Source organism: Oenanthe melanoleuca, chromosome 1 (assembly GCF_029582105.1).
Source record: "Oenanthe melanoleuca isolate GR-GAL-2019-014 chromosome 1, OMel1.0, whole genome shotgun sequence".
Taxonomy (NCBI): Eukaryota; Metazoa; Chordata; class Aves; order Passeriformes; family Muscicapidae; genus Oenanthe; species Oenanthe melanoleuca.
Genome location: NC_079333.1, coordinates 94,277,919 through 94,296,983, shown reverse-complemented (window position 1 = coordinate 94,296,983; position 19,065 = coordinate 94,277,919). Strand labels below are relative to the sequence as shown.

Below are 19,065 nucleotides of genomic sequence, written 5' to 3'. Positions count from 1 at the left end.
TTAGGTTCATATACGTTGAATTCTTCAAAATTCTTCAGTGTTAGAGTACAAAATTCTATTCAGTCATTTTGGATGTATCCTGCTTCATACAAAAACTAAGATAAGAGAGTCACTAATAATAAGCAGTGAGCAGCCAGCCTGGAAGGGGATACACAGAGCTAACCAAGAGGAAAATGCATGCACATGTATTTAACTGAACATTGCCTGCACCAGGGCTTTTCCTACTGGCTTCTCTGCTCTCTTAGAATCCAGACCATTAGGTACATTCTGCAGAGATCACAAGACAAAAATAACGTTCTTATCTTTCACAGCATTGCCATTTGACTTCCTTTCAGAAAAGCTGTAACCTGGATTCTGGTCCCTTCTCAAATGTGTATCAGTACATTGACATGCATTTGTGAGCATGGCAGGCACAGCAGTGGGTGGCAGCCCCTGCTCTGTGGGAGAAAGTTCTGCTCACCTTCCTGCTCCTGGGGATGGTGGATAATCCCCACCCCTTTTGTTGATGTTTGAAGGGTCATGAAGGAACTCACAACATAGATTATTTTTTTCAGTTGTGTAAGAGGAGCCTTATTTTGTGGCCACTAGGTCATACTGTCTCCTGGACAATGAAAATCATTCTTTCTCACCTCTAATGGGGTAAAGTAGGTCTGCAATCCAGCAGGAGCCTTTTGTTCCTGAAGGTCAGTACATGATGTGAAGCTTCTGAAACATTAAAAATGGGTCATTCTTTTTGCTCTTGTTTTTCCATGCCAGTTGGTAACATCATCTGTTAATGGTGAACATTAAATGCTTATAAAATTGTTAAGGGATCATTCCTTAACATTGATTTGTGTGACTCAAAGACACTGATGACAATCAAGGTATTTTGCATATTTTATTGGTAATGAAAATATTCCTCAAAGATACGAATCCACTTACAACTTGCTTAGCTCCATCAAAAAGGAAATGAAAGTCTTCACTTTCTTCCTACTTGTTCAATAGATTGAATATTTACCTCATGTCTAAGATAAATTATTTGTCAATAGAATTACTTTATTAAAGTTTAGGGCTTGATGTGCTTCAAAGATCACACACCCAGAGGGGTGGCAAAATTTGGGAGGAAGGGTGTGCTACTGCAGGACATCCAAGATAAAAAGAAATTAACAAATCCAGCTCAGCACAGCTCAGCAATAATAAAATAATAACACTGAAGGCCACCAGGCTGCCCAGGATAAGAAGCCAGCTCAGCACAACTCAGTAATAGTAGAGCAGTAAACACTGAATATATATTAGATAAGTGGAATATATCAAGATTAACAAAATATAAATATTGGTCATCATTTCTGCTTGGTGTGCTGGCTTTGTGGATTTACCTAGCACCCATCTTTGCACAAGTATTTAAATAAACAAACACCTTGGCTCTATGTTACTACACATAGGGTGATGGATACTGATTTTTGGAACAATATACCCACTAAGAAGTTAATTATGTCACCAGAAGTATTAACATTCTCTTAAACACTGCTTTATGTTCTTATGGAGTAGAAGAAATGAAATAGAAGACTAATGAAGAGCCTCAAGAAGATTTTTAAGAAATAAAAGCATATAGAATTTGTAAAAAAAGCTAGATAAATAATACTTCAGAAACCCTGACCTTGAATTATAAAATACAATAGTATTACACTCAACACATGTATTAAAATTAGAAGAACTCATAAAAAAGCATAATCTGCATCTTACACATCAGTTTTTCTGTTTGCATTGTTGCATTAGATTTTAAGGCACAATTTTATAGGTTTGTTTAGGGTTTTTTTATGAAGAAAAGAATACAGAAATACACTACTAATAAGGCAAATGTGAAAAATGGGATTAAAACTGGTATACTCAAATGTCAATTATCAGGTATCTTCTGGGCATGGACCAGAAATTAGTATAACATTATCCACTCCAATTTCTCCAGTTTTACCCTTCCCACGTTCTGATTCAAAAGTGACCTGTTGTAAGAAAAGATATGTATTAAGGGTGAAAATGCAGTTTATCCAGCCATTCAGCAACTCTTAATTAGTTATAATGCTATAAATGGAGACTATTTTAATACAACACAGGACTTAATGACTTGAATCTTTGCCATTTTTAAAGCTTTGTGCATTATTCAAACTAGATTTAAAATCCTCTGTGTAGATTTACAATACCAGGTGGATTACTTTAATAGGATTACTTACTTTTATTGTAAAAAAAAATGCAAATTGAGTGAAATCCCCTTATAATAATGCAGTTTTATCACGGCATGTGATCTTCATGCATTTCATTTATTGAAGTCATTACATCTCTTCATTTCTGATCTATTTGGATCCTTGGGTTTTGTCTGTATACTCTATGTATATTCACACACTCTCACATGTATTGAGTATAGTATGTATACTATATATAAAGAGGGAGATTATTTTTATGAATAGGATGTCTGAGTTTTTTATTTTCTAGTCTAATTATAATTTATTTAAGGACTTTTCTACATCATTCCAGCTGTGCAAAGGAAAAGGATTTGCATTTCCTTTATGTTCACTCAATTCAATTATACAGTAGAAGCCTTTACACAGCACTGAAAATGTTCCATCACACAAATGGAAAGCAGGCCCCAGAATTTTGAGGAGAAACTGGCTGAAGTCCTGATTGAGGCAGTTTTCAGGCATACATCAGTGCACAGTGTTCCTGTTGGTATGCCCTGCTCCTAAAGTGATGGTCCCCCTTTGATTATATATTTCTCCTTTTGCTCTAATGGTCTAATTTAGTTTGCTTTGAGAACATCTTCTTCTATGAAATGAAAAATTTTCATTTTTCCAGGCATGTAGGTATGCTTCTGTTGCATGAGATATTGAGGGCACATTTTGATTACTTATGTTAATTTATGATGTGAAGCAGTATTTTTACAAAATGACAGAATTACTGGCATCAGTGTTCTAACTAATTGGGGTGATTCAATTCTGAGATTACAATCAGGTGATAACTTTTATGCCCCCTGAAATATGGTCTCTGTTTCCCATTTCAGATAAGCCTTTTGATTGCTGATGCCTATAAAAGAGTTGGTGGAACACTTGAGGATTAGGAAATTAAACTGGCTTGCTGGTTATGGTAGTTGGCTTATAAATTGTGTTGTACTTACACTGTTGGTTGTTTCAGCCCCCTGAAATATCTCTATTTTTCCAGTTCTCCACTTTTCATCTTTTCCTTTGTTCTCTTCCCAGACAGGAGCAGTTTTTTTGCTTGCCAGGAACACTCGAAGCTTTCCCACCTTCTCCCCAGCAAGCCGATAACTGAAAATCAAGCAGTAGCTGCTCTTTGGTTTGAGGTCAGTGAGGAGAAGTTTTAGACGCCCCATATCGTTCTTGTGCCCCACAAAAGCTGGAACTGCCATGTAGTAGCCATCACCTTGTAGAAAGAAAATTTTTTAAAAAGTCATCTTTAATACATTCGTGTTATTTATTAGCAATTTGAATACGTTTGCTAAGAAAATAAGAAGCTGAAGCTAGTTTACTTGAATAATTTCAAGTTACACTGGAGAAAAGCAGCAGGGAGTGTACTTAGCAAGGAATAAACTTGTACTGTTGGAAGTCAGATCAGTTTACAGAGGAGATGAGTTCATATTTCAGTGGCAATTACAGACCTTCTTCCTTGCACTATCTTTCAAAGGCAAAACCATCTGTTTTTCAAATGCAACAGTCTGAAACATGCTGCTGTGCCTGCCTCTGTGGTCAGATTATTTCAATACTTGAGCTAGCTCAATATTCTCTCCACTATCCTCTGCATTGATAACAAATTCACAAGAGAACTGGCAGCTTATTTCCCAAGTCCTGAAAGACCAATGAAGTGACAGACACACACACAAAGTCTTAAAGGAATAAAACATCTGGGGCCATAAATGAAGTCATAATCAGCAGATGTAAGTTCAGGGAGACAGGATAAGGCCAGGGTAAGGTTTTCCTGGAAGTGACAGTACAGAGAAGGAATTTAGGGAATTATATGGAGCAGGAGAGAAGGATTAGTGAAGAAAGACTAACGTGGAAAGACTCTGAGAGAAAAGTGAGAGAATGAATGTGGGAACTGGTGTAAGCAGCCTGAAAGATCTGTAGGATGCACTGGTCACTACTGCAGCAATTTCTGCTACATTTCTGTGTCACAGGGAGAGATCCTTTCAAACAAACTCTTCCAGCCCCACCTTTATGTGCACCCCCTCAGCAGTCCCACATTGCTCTCACAGAGCTCTTTCTCAGGTTTTAGCAGACTCCTATTGGTACCTGTTCATGTATTGGTTGTTCTTGCGTAGGCCCCTTGCCCTTGGCTTATTCTGAGTTTGTCTTGCAGAGTTTGAGATTTCTGAGCAGTTATCCCAGTGATATTTAAGCCATGTGGGTGACTACATTGCCACATCCATCTAAATGACAGATGTGTGGTTAAATATCCTACCAATCTTGGAGAGATACAACACATGGCTGATAAGGTTTCCATTGCCTTGTAGTTTGCAATTCTGAACAGTTATGTTCTAATAAGTTTTCTTACATTTTGATTTATTTGTGTTGAAATATGTTGCCGATTACTGTTTGCTATTAGACATTTCAAAGAAACAATATCCACATCTAGCATCCTCTGCCTCCTTTCTTCTTTTATAAAGATAACCCACTGATAGAAAAGAAAAATCCTGGATTCTGTTTCCTCCCCCACCCCCTTTTTTGGAGGGGATAAGCCATCAAATCAAATTCTATCTACATGGCACTTATTTTAATACCTCTATCTCGATCAGCAGGATTCCAGTCAAAGTCATCATCAACATCTTGTTTCCAGTCACACACCCCACGACTGAAGCTGCAATCAACTGAAAAAAAAGAAGACAGAGATAATAGGAGCACTATATCCTAAATACTGTTAAAACATTTTGCTCTTTATTCATGCAGTTATGAATGTACAGATCATTCTAAAATTATAATCAGATAGCGTTGACCTGGATGAAACTGCAAAAAAGCAAAATATTAGAATTTATGTAGTAATTATTTCTTTAGTTCAGTGTCTTTTTACTTGCATCTGCACATGAGTTTATATTCTGTAAATCTGAGTGCCTGCAAATCCCCAAGTAGAGGTGGAGCTGTTAATGTTGATCTCCAGCATCAGGAATTGTTTGAGATCTAACAGCTTTAAAGCTCTCCATTCTCCATTTGTTGCACTGCTGTAGTTGAAATCAGCTCAAGTTCTAGTTCTATCCATTGAGAGAAACTGGCATTCCATGAGAAGAGTCCCTTACACCAGCACCTGATACTCCAACTACGTGGAGCTGGGAATAGCCCAGAGGAGTTGACCTTTAGAGCACACTGGAAAGGGTGTCAGCCAGAGCACAGCCAGCCTTCATGACTGTGCAGATGAAAAGCATTACACACACAAAGCAACACTGTGCAGTGCAAGCATGACAGATCAGATTAAGAGTAATACATCAGTCATCTGAATTCCTCAGAAAGAAGCATGCTTCTCGTTATTTTAATGTATTTTATCGTGAGACAGAGACATGAAGTACATGGCATTTAGAGAGATCTGTTGTATAAATCCATTATTTTTGAGATTATTGCTTTCTAAATAGGGAAAAAAATGTCAACCAGCACATCTGTCTATTTTGTTTGTTTAAGATTATTGTGTACTATGCGTGTTTTCATTTTATTGACAATAGAAGCTACTTTATTTTTTCATGACTATGAAATTATTCAAGTGAAATTCAATTGCCACTCAAGTTCTAATCTGGGGGAAGCTTTCTGTGCATGTGTTATAAACAGTAAATTATGCTTGGAAAAGAACACGTTGGAACTGGTAGCATAGTTTAGCCAGATACTGTCTCTAACATGTTCACAAAATCTTTGGTTTATGTTAAAGGCTTTTAAACTGGTTCTGACTTGGCTAACACAGATTGTCACAAAAAGATAAAATACACAGGAAAATAAATACTATATGATAAAAATAAGCCACCTTCTTGCTCTGGTCTTGACACTGGAATTTTCCTCTGTGTCAGATGAGGGCCAAAGGCAGCTGCTTCTTTTACCTTGGGAACTAGGGAAAATAACTTGTCAAGTACATCACAGGAAGTGAAAATGGAACTTTATTCCTTTATACCAGTTGACATCATTTATTTAAATAAGTCAATATATGTATTTTCCACTCCACCACCAAACCCATATTCCTAACTGGCGTTAGATACTCTAAATTTTAAAAAATTGCTAAGACTGCTGTTGAGCCCTCTAACCTATAAGCACTGGAGCTACAGCTCCATCGAATTACAGATTCACAAGGTCATAAAATATTGATCTTTCTTCAGTGGGCTGATCTGCTTTCCTGATATGATGATCAAATTGAACTGCACTCTACCAGAGAGCAGAGACAGTGACTTGGCAGCAGTTTGCCAAAGCAGCCTCAAAAAATGGATAATGTCAGAGACTTTGTACAAGGCATAGACATTAGGGCATCAAAAGCCCACAGGTCTGTATTCAGGGCAATGTTAGCTGGTGCTGCTGTAACAGAAGCCCCAGGAAGTCACACTTATTGTTGTGAAGTCACACTCTAAACTAGGATGCACTTTCTCCTGCATTCCTGATCAGCCCTGCTATCTGCTGGGAAGAAAGGCTCCAGCAACTGCCCTTCCCTTCCCCACCCTCCCTGTTACAGCTGGTAAGCACACACTGATGCTTTGATAACCACCCTGAGCAAGTTATTTTGTAAAAATTGGTTGATGTGTCTTGTGCCAAACTGGAAGAGTCAATAAAGCAGCACCAATGAGTGTTAGGGGTGTTCTCTGAGATACCAGCCTGAAAGAGGTGGTTTCTCAAGAAGTATTATTTCTCAGCCTCAGAGACCAAGGGAAATCCTCTCCTGTCTGGTGAGATAGAAGATTACATATTCTTGTTTATACTAAGTAATCTTTAAATTACTATAAGTCTTTTAAAATTCTGTTATTAAGTTTGGTTTGTATTATTTTAAGTGATTAACAGGTAAATGCACTAACTAAAAAAATAATCATCTCAACTTCTTTATGCATACCCTGTGTAAGTAACTAATCACACATGAAATAAGGGAAATATCTGCTTTCACTTTCACACCCTTTGCAAACACATAAGCAGATGATACCTGTGATATATTCATGACCACCTGTGAAAACAGGAGGAGCTTAAAAGTGCCATTTTAGAGGAATGAGGGAGAAGCCTTTGGATTACTGCTTAGAAGATGTATTAGTGGAAACCCTGAAACAACTTGAAGTTCACTTTTCAGCCACACCCTGAGGGCAGCTGTGCTAAGAAAAGCTCAGGCTTCCTCAAAAATGCCAGATGATAGCAGCTATGGAAATTAATTTTCTCTACTCAGCATTGTATCATATATGCAAATGCCAAATATTTTAAAAGTCATTACTTGCACATGGATGCACATTTGTTTCAAAGGGGAAATTTTTTTCCCATGAGTTTGACTGAGCTAGGGCTTTCCATTTAAATACTCCAACATGCTCACATATACTCAGTTTTAAGATTATACTTAGAAGCCACTGCAATCCAGAACCTCCTAGCTCTGCCATCCACTTAAACTTTCTTCTCCATCAAAACTGTCAAAAAATGCTCTGTGTACACCAGTGAAAGCACACACTAACAAAGAGGCCCCTGAGGCACTTCCAGAAGTGCTGAATTGAAGAAGACTCATGGAATCTTAGGAGCTTTCTGATGAATTGCCAGGAGCATGTCCTCTCTTGTTGTTCTTATAGCTTTCCCCTAGCCCAGATCATTGCTTAGATCACCTGGATAATATTCATACTTAAGGCAAGGATTAATATACATATTTCTCCAAATTAAGTTTTGTTTACATATACATATTCAGCAATAGGCACATCCAGATTAGGTGTTAACTTTACTCTCAAGCCATAAACTTGGCCTTGTACTTGGTGAAAGAGGCTCAGGCTGTGAAAATCCCTGCCAAAATGAAGACAGCTATTAAAATATGATCAGTTCTGGAAAGAGAAGAGTGATTTAACAGAAAGCAACAGCTGCCAGAATGATTTATTTGTTAAGTTATTGAATTACACTTGAATTCACTTGAGAGAGACACATGCAGGTGTAGCCATGTGCTATCAAGTGAAGAACTGTCATGGACAAAAAGAGAGTCCAGTTTTGTTTCCAAATCTATTTTTGTTTCCAGTCAGGCATTACAATCAGGTTTTGCACTCACTGAAAGATATCACTGCACATTATGAGAAACTGCAAGCTTCAGCTTACAGAAAGGTTTCAAAGAAACCTTACTGCTTGAAAAGTGCCTACATTTCACATCATCCTCACACACAGCCATGATCCAAAGTTTATTCCCTCATAAATGATAGGAGTGTCAGAACTACTGTTTTTAGCTTTTCTGCTGTCAAGTAGTCTTATAAAAGGGAGGTCTCATCTCATGTTCCCTAAGAAAAAACTCTCACCAGCACATATGTCCCACTCTAGGCAAAGCAGAGTCCATCCTTCTCTCTGTGCTGCAGATGCCTCCCATCTGCTTATCTGCAGCAATAGCCAATATGTAATCTCTACATACAAACCCCTTCATGTCATATCATGGTGCCACACATTCTTAACCACTGATGTCATCAAGCCCATTATAAAAAAACCAAAACAAAACCCAGAAAAACACAGTGGGTATTTCTGTAAAACTGTAAAATATCAAGCAGAATATAAGATGTAGTAAATCTAAGATGAGTTTCCTATATATATGGTATACCACTAGGTTGGACTCACAGGAATATCCCATTTCTCTGCTACCACATCTTGCTCTGAAAGAATTACATTTACCAGAAGTTTGACATGTATAGCTATGAACTGAGCTGTGATCTGAGCATTAATAGCTCAGAGTGGTATAATTACCAGAAAAGAATAAGATTGAGAGCAAACATCATGATTAACTGAGGGAGTTGTCTTGTTCAGCATCAAGAGCTGTGAAGCCATAACAGGAGCAGTCCACTTTCAGTATTGCCAAATACTAATCCCTCCTTATCATCCCTGATGCTACCAAAGGAAGTGTCTCTGTGTAATAATGTGGCTGGCTACATGATACTACAGGAGTTGTAAGCATGATGTGAATTTCATAAACTGATAAAGCATAGAATATAAAATTTAGTTGCAGCTGGCAATACCATTTTGAATTACCAATGGTGGCCAAAAAATACTCAAATGTTAGATACTATTGTGCTTAATTATTTCAGTGGAGCTTGAATGTAGCATCTCTACAATCCTTGCTTATATAACCAAGTACTTTGGTCCAGCTCTCTGTGTCTTCTGTCATATACAGAAAAGGCACTTTTCCATGTAATAAAGAGCTTTCCAATACTATGGTTTATTCTCATTTTTATTAAAATATTTAATAATGAAGATAATTAATGATGAATAATAATATCAATGAATAATTATTATATTAATAAATAAATATTCCTATTTATTAAACTGCACCCTTCACAACAGGACAGGTCCTTCCTCACATTGGACAAGGCAAGAATCCCATGGAATATAGTAATTGAACTAATTTCAAATGGTATCCTAAGATACAAAAATATAAGAAAAACGTTTTGATTGATGACCTTAATTTTGACATTTCTCATATATTGTGGGCTTCACTTTGCTGTCTTTATCTGTTGTGTGGTTGTTTTAAAAAAATTGGTAAATAGCAAGTCTCATGAAGGTCCAGTTTTTTGGGCCTATTTTAATAATTTCCATTTCTAGATAATATTTTCTTTTTTTCCTACAATATTTTTCTATGGGTCCCTATGCATTTATTATGTAGTAAAACTACTATGATAAAAAATACATTAATTTAAAGAGACTTTTCTATTTTTCCTAATTAGCTACTCTCCCCAGAAGACAAATAATATCAATATTAATAATACAAAAGGCAGATGCTATGTGAATACTTGAGGGGATTATATGGAGGAATTTAATGTTGTGGTAAAGGAATCTGCTGAATAGACATGAGCAAAGAAAGGAAAAAATGTACAGGTTTATGAGCTGTATATTTGAGCTAATGATGTTTTCTGAAGGATCACTCAATATCATTAAAATTGAAAGTGTTTTTAAAGCCAAATGTTCACTCAATTAAGCGCCTGAATCATGACTGAATTTTTATGATAACAAAGATCAAGTACAGCACATGGAAATTTAGAAGGAAAGAAAACACAGTTAAGCAATGTATCCTGAAATGAAAATGGTTCTGTGCTTTAAATTCTTGAATCACAGCTGGTATCAAACAAGAAAGCCACAGATAACAGAGAATTCACAAACTTAATGAAACTACATCTTGGGCATGCTGCTATCTCTGCATGAAGCAGCCAAACAACTTTCTGCCAGAATTCCCTAGCAAAATAAAATATCTCTAACAAATTCAGCATATTAATCTCTTAGGGAATCTCTTATTAATCTCTTAAGGGAAAATTCCAGTCAGATGTGACTGGATCAAAGGCAGTATGGGCAAAATACAGATGAACCACAATGCTTTAATATTTTCAAGCAGTAATATTGATTGTTACTGCTGTCATCTGTAGTGGCAAATTTTGTAGAAACAAGTAGACTCTGCCTCTCTGCCTAGCCCAGGTATATGTAATGAAATATCCTGGTTTGGTTGGGAAGGTCCTTGAAAAAGGATCTCACCAATCATCATGACAACAATATATGCCTTGGATTTTCCTATGGATGAAGGAGTTTCCCCATGTGCCCTCACTCAAACTGAAATCTCGAAAATTAGTGCATTCCAAGTAGTGTAGCTCTGAGAACTCAACTGGAAAGTTGCATAATCCCCACTTTGCAATTGCATCAGGTCATGTAGCCCAGTACAGGAGACCAAGTTCCCTTTGTCTCACCAGGCAGAGAGAGCAAAGCCCTTTGTCCTTTTAGCCAAAACCCAGTGTGGCTCTACCTGACCTGTCCAAGCAGGCCAAAAAAGACACCTGTTGAGATGTTTGAGCTCCTTCCATCCATATATCCATATATCCATATATCCATATATCCATATATCCATATATCCATATATCCATCCATCCATCCATCCATCCATCCATCCATCCATCCATCCATCCATCCATCCATCCATCCATCCATCCATCCATCCCACCCCATCCATCCATCCATCCATCCATCCATCCATCCATCCATCCATCCATCCATCCATCCATCCATCCATCCATCCATCCATCCATCCATCCATCCATCCCATCCTCCCTCCCTCCCTCCCTCCCTCCCTGCCTTCCTCCCAGAAAAGCAGAAGGGAACAGAAGGGCTGACTTGGGTTTTGGGTTTTTTTTTGGTTTGGTTTGGTTTGGTTTTTTGGTTTGGTTTTTTTTTTTTGTTTGTTTGTTTGTTTGTTTGTTTGTTTTTTGCTTGCTTGTTTTTTTAAACAGGCCTCAAAATTGAGGAATCAGAAAAGGCCATAGTCCTTTATGGCACAAATTTTGGAATAAATATATCTATAACAAATAGCAGTATTATTTATAAATATTTAATTTATTATTTACCATAAATAATAATGGACCTATACTATATAAATACTATGCTCCTAAAAGTGATAGATCAGCAATATTCCCACAATTCTGTTAAGAAATAAAAGCTTTTAAGCTTTTAAAATTGCAGCTGCAAGGGAACACACTCTTGCCAAGGGTCAAGCTCCCTTCAGGTTCCATAAGCATTTTGCTGGTAATTAGTCAATCTTCTTGAGTCTTTCCCAGTCTAATCACATTCAGCCCAACATGTCTGGTAATTTCACAACACCCTCTTCGCACACACAAGCCCCCCATTAGCTTACCTTCATGAAGAAGCCTGAGTACCTGAGAACCCAAACTTAACAAATATCAACATATATATTGCAACAGTCTTCTGCTCACTTTCTCCAGTTTCTGTAAAATTATGGCCAGCTTTGGATTAATTAGCATGACTGGGAAGAGTTATGTCCTTCTTCAGGATAGTATTTTGGCAGAAATGTGTGTGAAACATAGTTCTCTAAATGTAAAAGTATGGCCACCAGAAGACCTGTGTTTTATTGCTTCTTGTGAGAACAGAGGCAAGTCACTTAATCCTTTGCTCTGAGACTCTCAAATGCATTTGGCAGTACCAGCACAGCAAGGCTGAACCCCAAGGGTAGTTTGCCATACAGTGAAAACTTCTACCCCAATTCAGCATCAGCTCCTGCACCTGCTGCCTCTTTTAGGTAAGTAATTTATGAAGGGATCCTCAGAAGATGGGAGGAACACTTCTTTAGAGGAAGTGGCATATGCTAGTCAGGAGTGAAAGGCTGAGTGAAGACACAGTCTGGGGCTCAGGTGTGGCTGGCCAGAGGGAGAGTGATGTCCTAAGTACAGAATCCTCCACTTGGGAGGCATGGCAGCTTAGTCAGAAATTTGTCACCATTTTATCTGGTTAAAAGCTGACAAACAGAAGACTCTTTTTGCAGGCAGCTAGGTAGCAGATGTTTTGGATTTTTAGAAAAATTACTGAAAAAACTGTGACTTTATGTGCTTATAGTACCCGAGAGAAATCCAGCATCTTCCAGGATGCAGGTCTACACTCACTATTTTCTGAACTACTTTGAAATGCTTGTTTGAAAACACAGAATGAATCACAGAATCATGTTGGAAGAGCCATTTTTAGGTTACCTAGTCTGACTTCCTGATCAGGGTATTGCTCAATGTCCAATTCAGTCATATTATGAATATCTGCAAGGATAGGCACTTCCCAACCTCTCTGCATACCCATCCCAAATTTTGTCCACCTTCATGGTGAAATAGTCTTTTCAATTTATCTAATTAGAATTTTTTTTTTTGTTCCAGCTTGAATTTGTCACTTCCTGTCCTATTGCTGTATATTTTCAAGAAAAGTCTGTCCATTCCTTCTCTGTAACATTCCATTAAATAGCTGAAGAGATCATTAAGATCTCGTCTTAGCCCTCCCTTCTCAAAGCTGAAAAAAAGTTATCTCAGCCTCTCCTCATGTTCTCCCTGGCAGAGCACTGCTAGATTCATACCAGTGTGTCCCATTCCCATTTGTCTTGTAATGGGAAGTGCAAAACTTGCCTTTTACTGCAAAGCATCTTCCTAAGCAGTCATCCCAAATCCATAATGTAGCATGAGGCTTTTCTCCCCCTTTCCATTTGCTTTTGTTGAACTTCATATTGTTGCTGTCAGTTACCTCCACAGCCTGGCCAGAGCCCTTTAGCAGCAGGGCTGCCCTTCAGTGAATGGGTCATTCTCCCCATTTTGGTACTGTCAGCAAACCTGAAACATGCCATTAACACTCACTGGGAATATTTGCAGGAAGGGAGGAGATTGGTGAGCAAAGACCTGACTTTGTTCTGTTTATCAGCTCCCTAGTTTAATTTGAGGAAGCAATATTAGTCTACATCCTTAGCTTAAACTAAAAAAGGCCAATTACCACTGAAAACAAAAAAAAAGAGCAATTTTAGAAGCATGCCTTTGGCAGAGAAGCCTGCATGCTCCAATGTATTAAGTGAACAATTACATTTTTTCTTGGCTGTCTTACAGAATTACAATTTTACTGACCAGTTTTTCCAGAAGACTTTAAAATTACCTTTCCTTTAAAAATATATACTTATCTCTCTTTCCAGGTTAAATAGCAATAAACTGAATGTTAACTTTTTTTTTTTCATTTTTATTATTATAATTTTAATTGCTGTGGGATAGTGTTTATTATTTTTCTATACTTTGGAAGGAGAAAATATAATGAATGAACAATTGACTGTGTGTTTTTCATTGTAATTATTTTTGCTGCTACTTTGAAGAATGTTTGACTGAGACATTTGTACTAAAAACCAGTTATAATAATGGAATCACTTGGATTGGAAGGGACCTTAAAGATTATCTAGTTCTAATATGCTGTTCAATTTCTTGCTGTGTTTTTCAGTCTCCAAATGTATTTTCAAAAACATTAATTAGAACCTAACTATCCTATGATTCTGTGATTCATTTTCTATGTAAATTCTGATAAAGTGTCTGTAATGTTTTGTGATCATTTTTTAGTGTTTATACATATTTACATTAAAGCCAGACATCAAAAACAAAGAAACAAACTTACAAAAGACATCTCCTCTAAGGCTTCGCTCATCAATTTGATTTTCAAAATCTTCCTTCTCCTCTTCATCTGACTCTTCTGCCTCCTCTTCTGCAGCAGCTGCACTTTCTTCCTCTTCTTCACTGTAGCTCCCACCAAGATCAATACCACCTTCAAAGTCCAGCAACTGCAAGTGGGTCTTAGAAGGTGGTGTCACAGCTGCTCCTGGGATTGCATTCTTGATTGTTTTATGCTTTTTCACACTGCTTTTATGTGCAAGGAGTTTCTTAATTTTGTCCTTAGCTGTTCCAGGGCTTCTTGCAATTTCCTTCACTGACTTTTCAGGGATAACTAGAACCAAGAAGAAAATATAAAATACTCATCTAAGGGATCATTCAGCAATGACAATGTTTTTAAATGGGACTGTAATGTCCTTTACAAGCTCCAGAGCCACATGGAATTAAATTCTCTGCTATAAATCCAGTTCTGCACAGAACCAAGCACACATGCACATGTTCACTCTGTTGTATAGACAACTCTGAGTTACAGTAATAAAAAGACCAAGGCAATCCTCTCTAATGATCTCTTTAGACTTCTGTGTAACACAGGAGTAACACAGGCCATAGAGCTCCTTACTTAACTTATTTTTACACTGGAGCTCAGGCAAAAACCAAAAATCCTTGTTCGATATTTGGACCAAAATTTTCCATGGAGCTGGGATCCCCTCCACAACAGCAGCCTAATAATAATGAGCATTTCTCTTGGCTATTTTTGTGAACTTCTCTGACTAATTTTCCTTCCTTGGCAGGCTGAAAGCTACTGAAATGGAGGATACTTTCAGAAGACATACATCAACTCCTCCATCATATTTCTTTAGCTCTTATTTAATTGTAGGGGGAAAAAACAAAATTCAGAGAAGCAGCCAAGAATGCCAAACTGTTACCATCTTGCAATTCCAAGACAGACTAGAACATAAATGGGACATTTCCTGAGAGTTTATAATTTTATGATTCCTCTTGGACATGAAATTATCCTTCTGGATGCTACAATCAAATATTGTACACAACCATGTCATAAACTACTGCTTGAGTCCTTTATGTGAGCTACCTAGGAAACAATGAAGGCTGAACAGTTCCAGTGTGCTATAAAAAAGCTTTTTCATAAAGAGAGACTATTTTCATCACTGGATCAGAACAGCCTCATATACTGCTTCCCATCTTTGATTCTCAATCAGTATTGATGCTGCAGTTATTTTCATTTCATTTCTACTGTCTAATGCTTATATTATCAGGGCAATAATATATTCCTATTTTGCTCCTCACTTTGTGTTAATGAAAGTACTTTGAGACAGATGAATTGGACTTGGAACCTTGGGTAGTACTATTTTCTCTGTGCCTCTTTTCATGGAGACACAGCAGAAATAAAAACACCAGTAAATAAAATAGAACTTCAGTCTAGTAGGAAAAGAAGAAAGTTCCCTGAATTTATATTTACTTCGGGAAAATACAATCCTATCACTGTGAATTTGTCACTTTTTTTTAATGGCAAATGCAGCTGCATGCTGTTTAGTATGTCAGGAACAGAATCAGACTATTGGTGGCTCACTGTAGCAATTTGGTGTTTTTGAAATTGCTGTTGGAGTAAACAGATGCAAATAAAATGAATAAAAAGCAATAGCAATTAACAGGAAAACTTAATTCCAAACAAATTTCCTCTTGACTATCAGTAACAAGAAGCTTCAAGCTTTTAATAGAGAGGCTATGGGGATTTTCACAGCCATAGGACTGACTGCTCAGCAAACCTTACATCTGCTTTTAGTTTCTGCTTTGAAGTTTCCTCATGAAATGGAAAATTCTTACAGTTCAACATAATAATCTCTGCAGTGTCAGAAAACCAATCTCCTTGCACGTGCAAAATTAAGCAGTGTGGAAAATCAACTGACAGGAGTGACAAAAATAGGGGGATGAAAAGGTATAAATTGCCATGTGCTTGCAGACTCCAATTTGCTGCTGAATTATGAAATCTCCATGCTTGTGGAGACAGAAACTCTAGACACCAAGCATATTTTAGGACACAGCACTGGTCTCCTTGCAATCTGCATTCATCTTTAGAGCAGCCAGAGGTGTAGATTTAAGGCTTTTTGTGTCTAGCCATAATTTGCAGGAGGACTAATGCAATGTAAGGATACACCACCTTAAAATCAGTCTGTTCTTTTGAATCCATGGCCTGTGGACTTGCCTGAATGAGCAGCTCACCTTCTCTGGTGCTCTGGGGTGCTACACCTGAGACAGTGATTTTTCAGGACCCTTTGCCTCAAGATATGTGGATAAATGCAGACATGTTGGTCACAAACATTTGTGCACTTATCTGTCCATGTGACTGTAGAGAATTTTGGAAAGTGCAAAGAAATATAGAGCATTCCACCCCAGCTCTTCCTTATGTACTTTGATCAGGAAGCATGCAGATCAATGCCTCCTGCTCATGCAGTTTCTGTTTATTACCCTAATAATAAAATATCTCAGTTTTGAAAGGTATTTTCTTTCTTTGAATTAGAGAGAATTAAGGTAAGAAGTAGGAAAACAAAGGCAAATGGTGGCTGAGGATAAAAGTAAAACTTTTCTGTCATCATTTGCTGTACAAAATTATAAACCCAGAGAAATGGATTGCTGTAGGATGTCTAATGACCAAGTTGTGAAAGCTGAGTTGAAAAAAATACATAAAGAGCATATGCCAGCCCATTGACTCTGTGCTGCATTGTTAAAGGGAATAACTCAGGGGATGCTACAAGAGAGGGACAGACAAGGGTCTGTTTTCCTTCCACACCCCCTGTGCCTGCAGCTGGAGCTGGCCCTGACCATACAGGGATGCAGGAGGAGGTAACTTGCTCTGCCCTGCAGGGCACCCCCCTGCTTCCCCCTTCACACCTCACAGAGTATTTAAAAACCTGGTGAGAGACAAGCCTGGGAGACTGGCTTACAAATCCTTTCACAGCTCCCTTTATAGCTTCTCTATATAAGAGTTGGAGAAGTGTTGTGGGAGACAGACAACCATCTACCACGTGTAGGTGGAGTTTGTCAATATGAATAAAGATTAGATCAGCATGACATACTTCAAGAAATCATTCTAAAAGTTATCAACCTCTTTTAGATATTCTTAAAAGAGCCTGAAAGCTTTCATAGAAAGGTTAAAAGACAGATCCTGGGCTATTATTTTCTTCAATGCACCATGGAACATCATCTACCAATATGCCTTGCTACCCTATTTAATTTCTAAAATTTTTTACTTTCTTATTTAGAGAAGGATACTTTGAGAAATCAGAGCAAGTTTGTCACACTGGACTGTGCTTAATACATGACTACATCAGCCAGCAAGATGTAGGAATCTAGTAGGAAATGTGTGGTGACAAAAGTGTTACTGAAGAATGACAGCAGTATTTGACTTCATACTGAATTGAATTTTAAGAATATCCCCAGCGATAGGATCACAATCACTTTTGAAGCTTTGAAACTTTATTATGTCAAAGCAAACTGTTCTCAGGATTGGCAAGTTAATAAGAAAGCAAAATAATATATATATAAGATCTAAGGGTTACCCTATCAGCAAAAATTAATAAGTAATACAAGAGGCAGAGAGAGGGCTGGTGTGATTTTTTATTGACACTTAGATTCCCAGCAAAGTATAATGAAGAAGAGTAACCTCTGTCTCTAGCTGGGCAATAACAAGAGTGCCATTGTTGACCTCCTTAGAGTGATACATGTAGACTTAAAAATAGCAATCCTTTTTCCTGTTATTTTGCAGGACCAAAAAAGTGAATCAAAAATAGATTATTTTCTTTTTTCCCCCCAGGAGTCTTAATTGCTTATGGAACCTTGTACGACTCTATTCTTAAATGAAATAAAAGCTGAAATACACATAGAAGCATGTGGCAGGGGAAATGTGGGTTTTCAATGCACAATAGGAAATCAGGAAACATGTGAACCAGAGAACAGCAACAGATTGCAGCAACATAGAGGCCAGATGTGGAAATGACTAGGATCCCTTTAAGGGATCCTTCAAATCACTTAATCTCTATGGATTCTCAAACAACATGTGTGCTACAGACAGTTCAGAAATGGTCTCCAATGTTTCATACATATAGGAGTGTTAAATGATAAAATCATCACAGGTCATATCCATACCAGCAGCAGTGTTTGCAGCCTGACATTTCAGCAGCTTTCTCCAAGTTAGTGTATTGACATGCAAATTGAATGAAAGAATTTCCACCACCTTCTTTGCAAAGGTGAATTACATATCACGTCACTTATAAGGTTATTTGATGGCACGAGATGTAGCCACAGGAATTTAATAATAAACAATGTGCTTAACTGTTCTTCTTTCATACTCCAAAAATTAAGTTATATATTAAAATAGTTTTCATTTAAAAAAAAATACTGCTTCCATGGTAGCCAGTTTTTTTAATAGTAGAGACAACTGCTATTAAGAGATAATGCTTGCCTGTGAAAACAGGATTCCAGCTCTGTGGGAATAATTATGTGGAGCACTGGAGACTTATTGAAGAAGGTTTTTGTTCAGCTGCAGCACAAGCCAAGGCCCATCTGCTGGGAACTGGAATGGGCCACAGGAACTGTAGCCATTGTCACCAAAAGAAGTGTGAAGCCACAGCCTTCAGCCCCTAAATTCCCAAGATGGTGTTCTCATCCCATTAAACCCAAAAATTCTTTTGGCTGCAGTAAAGGCAAGGCTTTTCCACAATTGTCATATGACATGAAGTACACTTAGTGCTTCACTGTTGGCTGGTACATCCAATTGTTTGTGTCAATGTTTGAAAAAACATTTTCCCCAATAGCAAGACATGTCCTGTCCCCATCCAGTTACACTGGTCAGATGTTCTTGAGGATTGCAGTAAAAAGTCAATTATTGAAACATTCAGAGCTAAAGGAATCTCCTCCACTTTCCTTTAAAAAAAAAAAAGATATATGTGGGGGAATTACCA

The 19,065-nt window shown here is 37.6% G+C and overlaps 1 protein-coding gene across 1 annotated transcript in view; it reads right to left on the bottom strand.

Annotated features, from left to right (window-relative positions):
• Nucleotides 1-864: 864 nt before the first annotated feature.
• The window catches only part of EGFL6 (EGF like domain multiple 6), a 32,698-nt gene continuing 14,497 nt past the window's right edge, over nt 865-19,065 (bottom strand). Inside the window, exons 8-12 of the mRNA XM_056491147.1 lie at nt 14,097-14,423; nt 5,983-6,063; nt 4,763-4,849; nt 3,143-3,408; nt 865-1,976 (exon numbers count right to left, since the gene is read on the bottom strand). Of these exons, the coding sequence (XP_056347122.1) occupies nt 1,881-1,976; nt 3,143-3,408; nt 4,763-4,849; nt 5,983-6,063; nt 14,097-14,423 (857 nt within the window). The 3' untranslated portion in view covers nt 865-1,880. The remainder of the gene's footprint in view (nt 1,977-3,142; nt 3,409-4,762; nt 4,850-5,982; nt 6,064-14,096; nt 14,424-19,065) is intronic.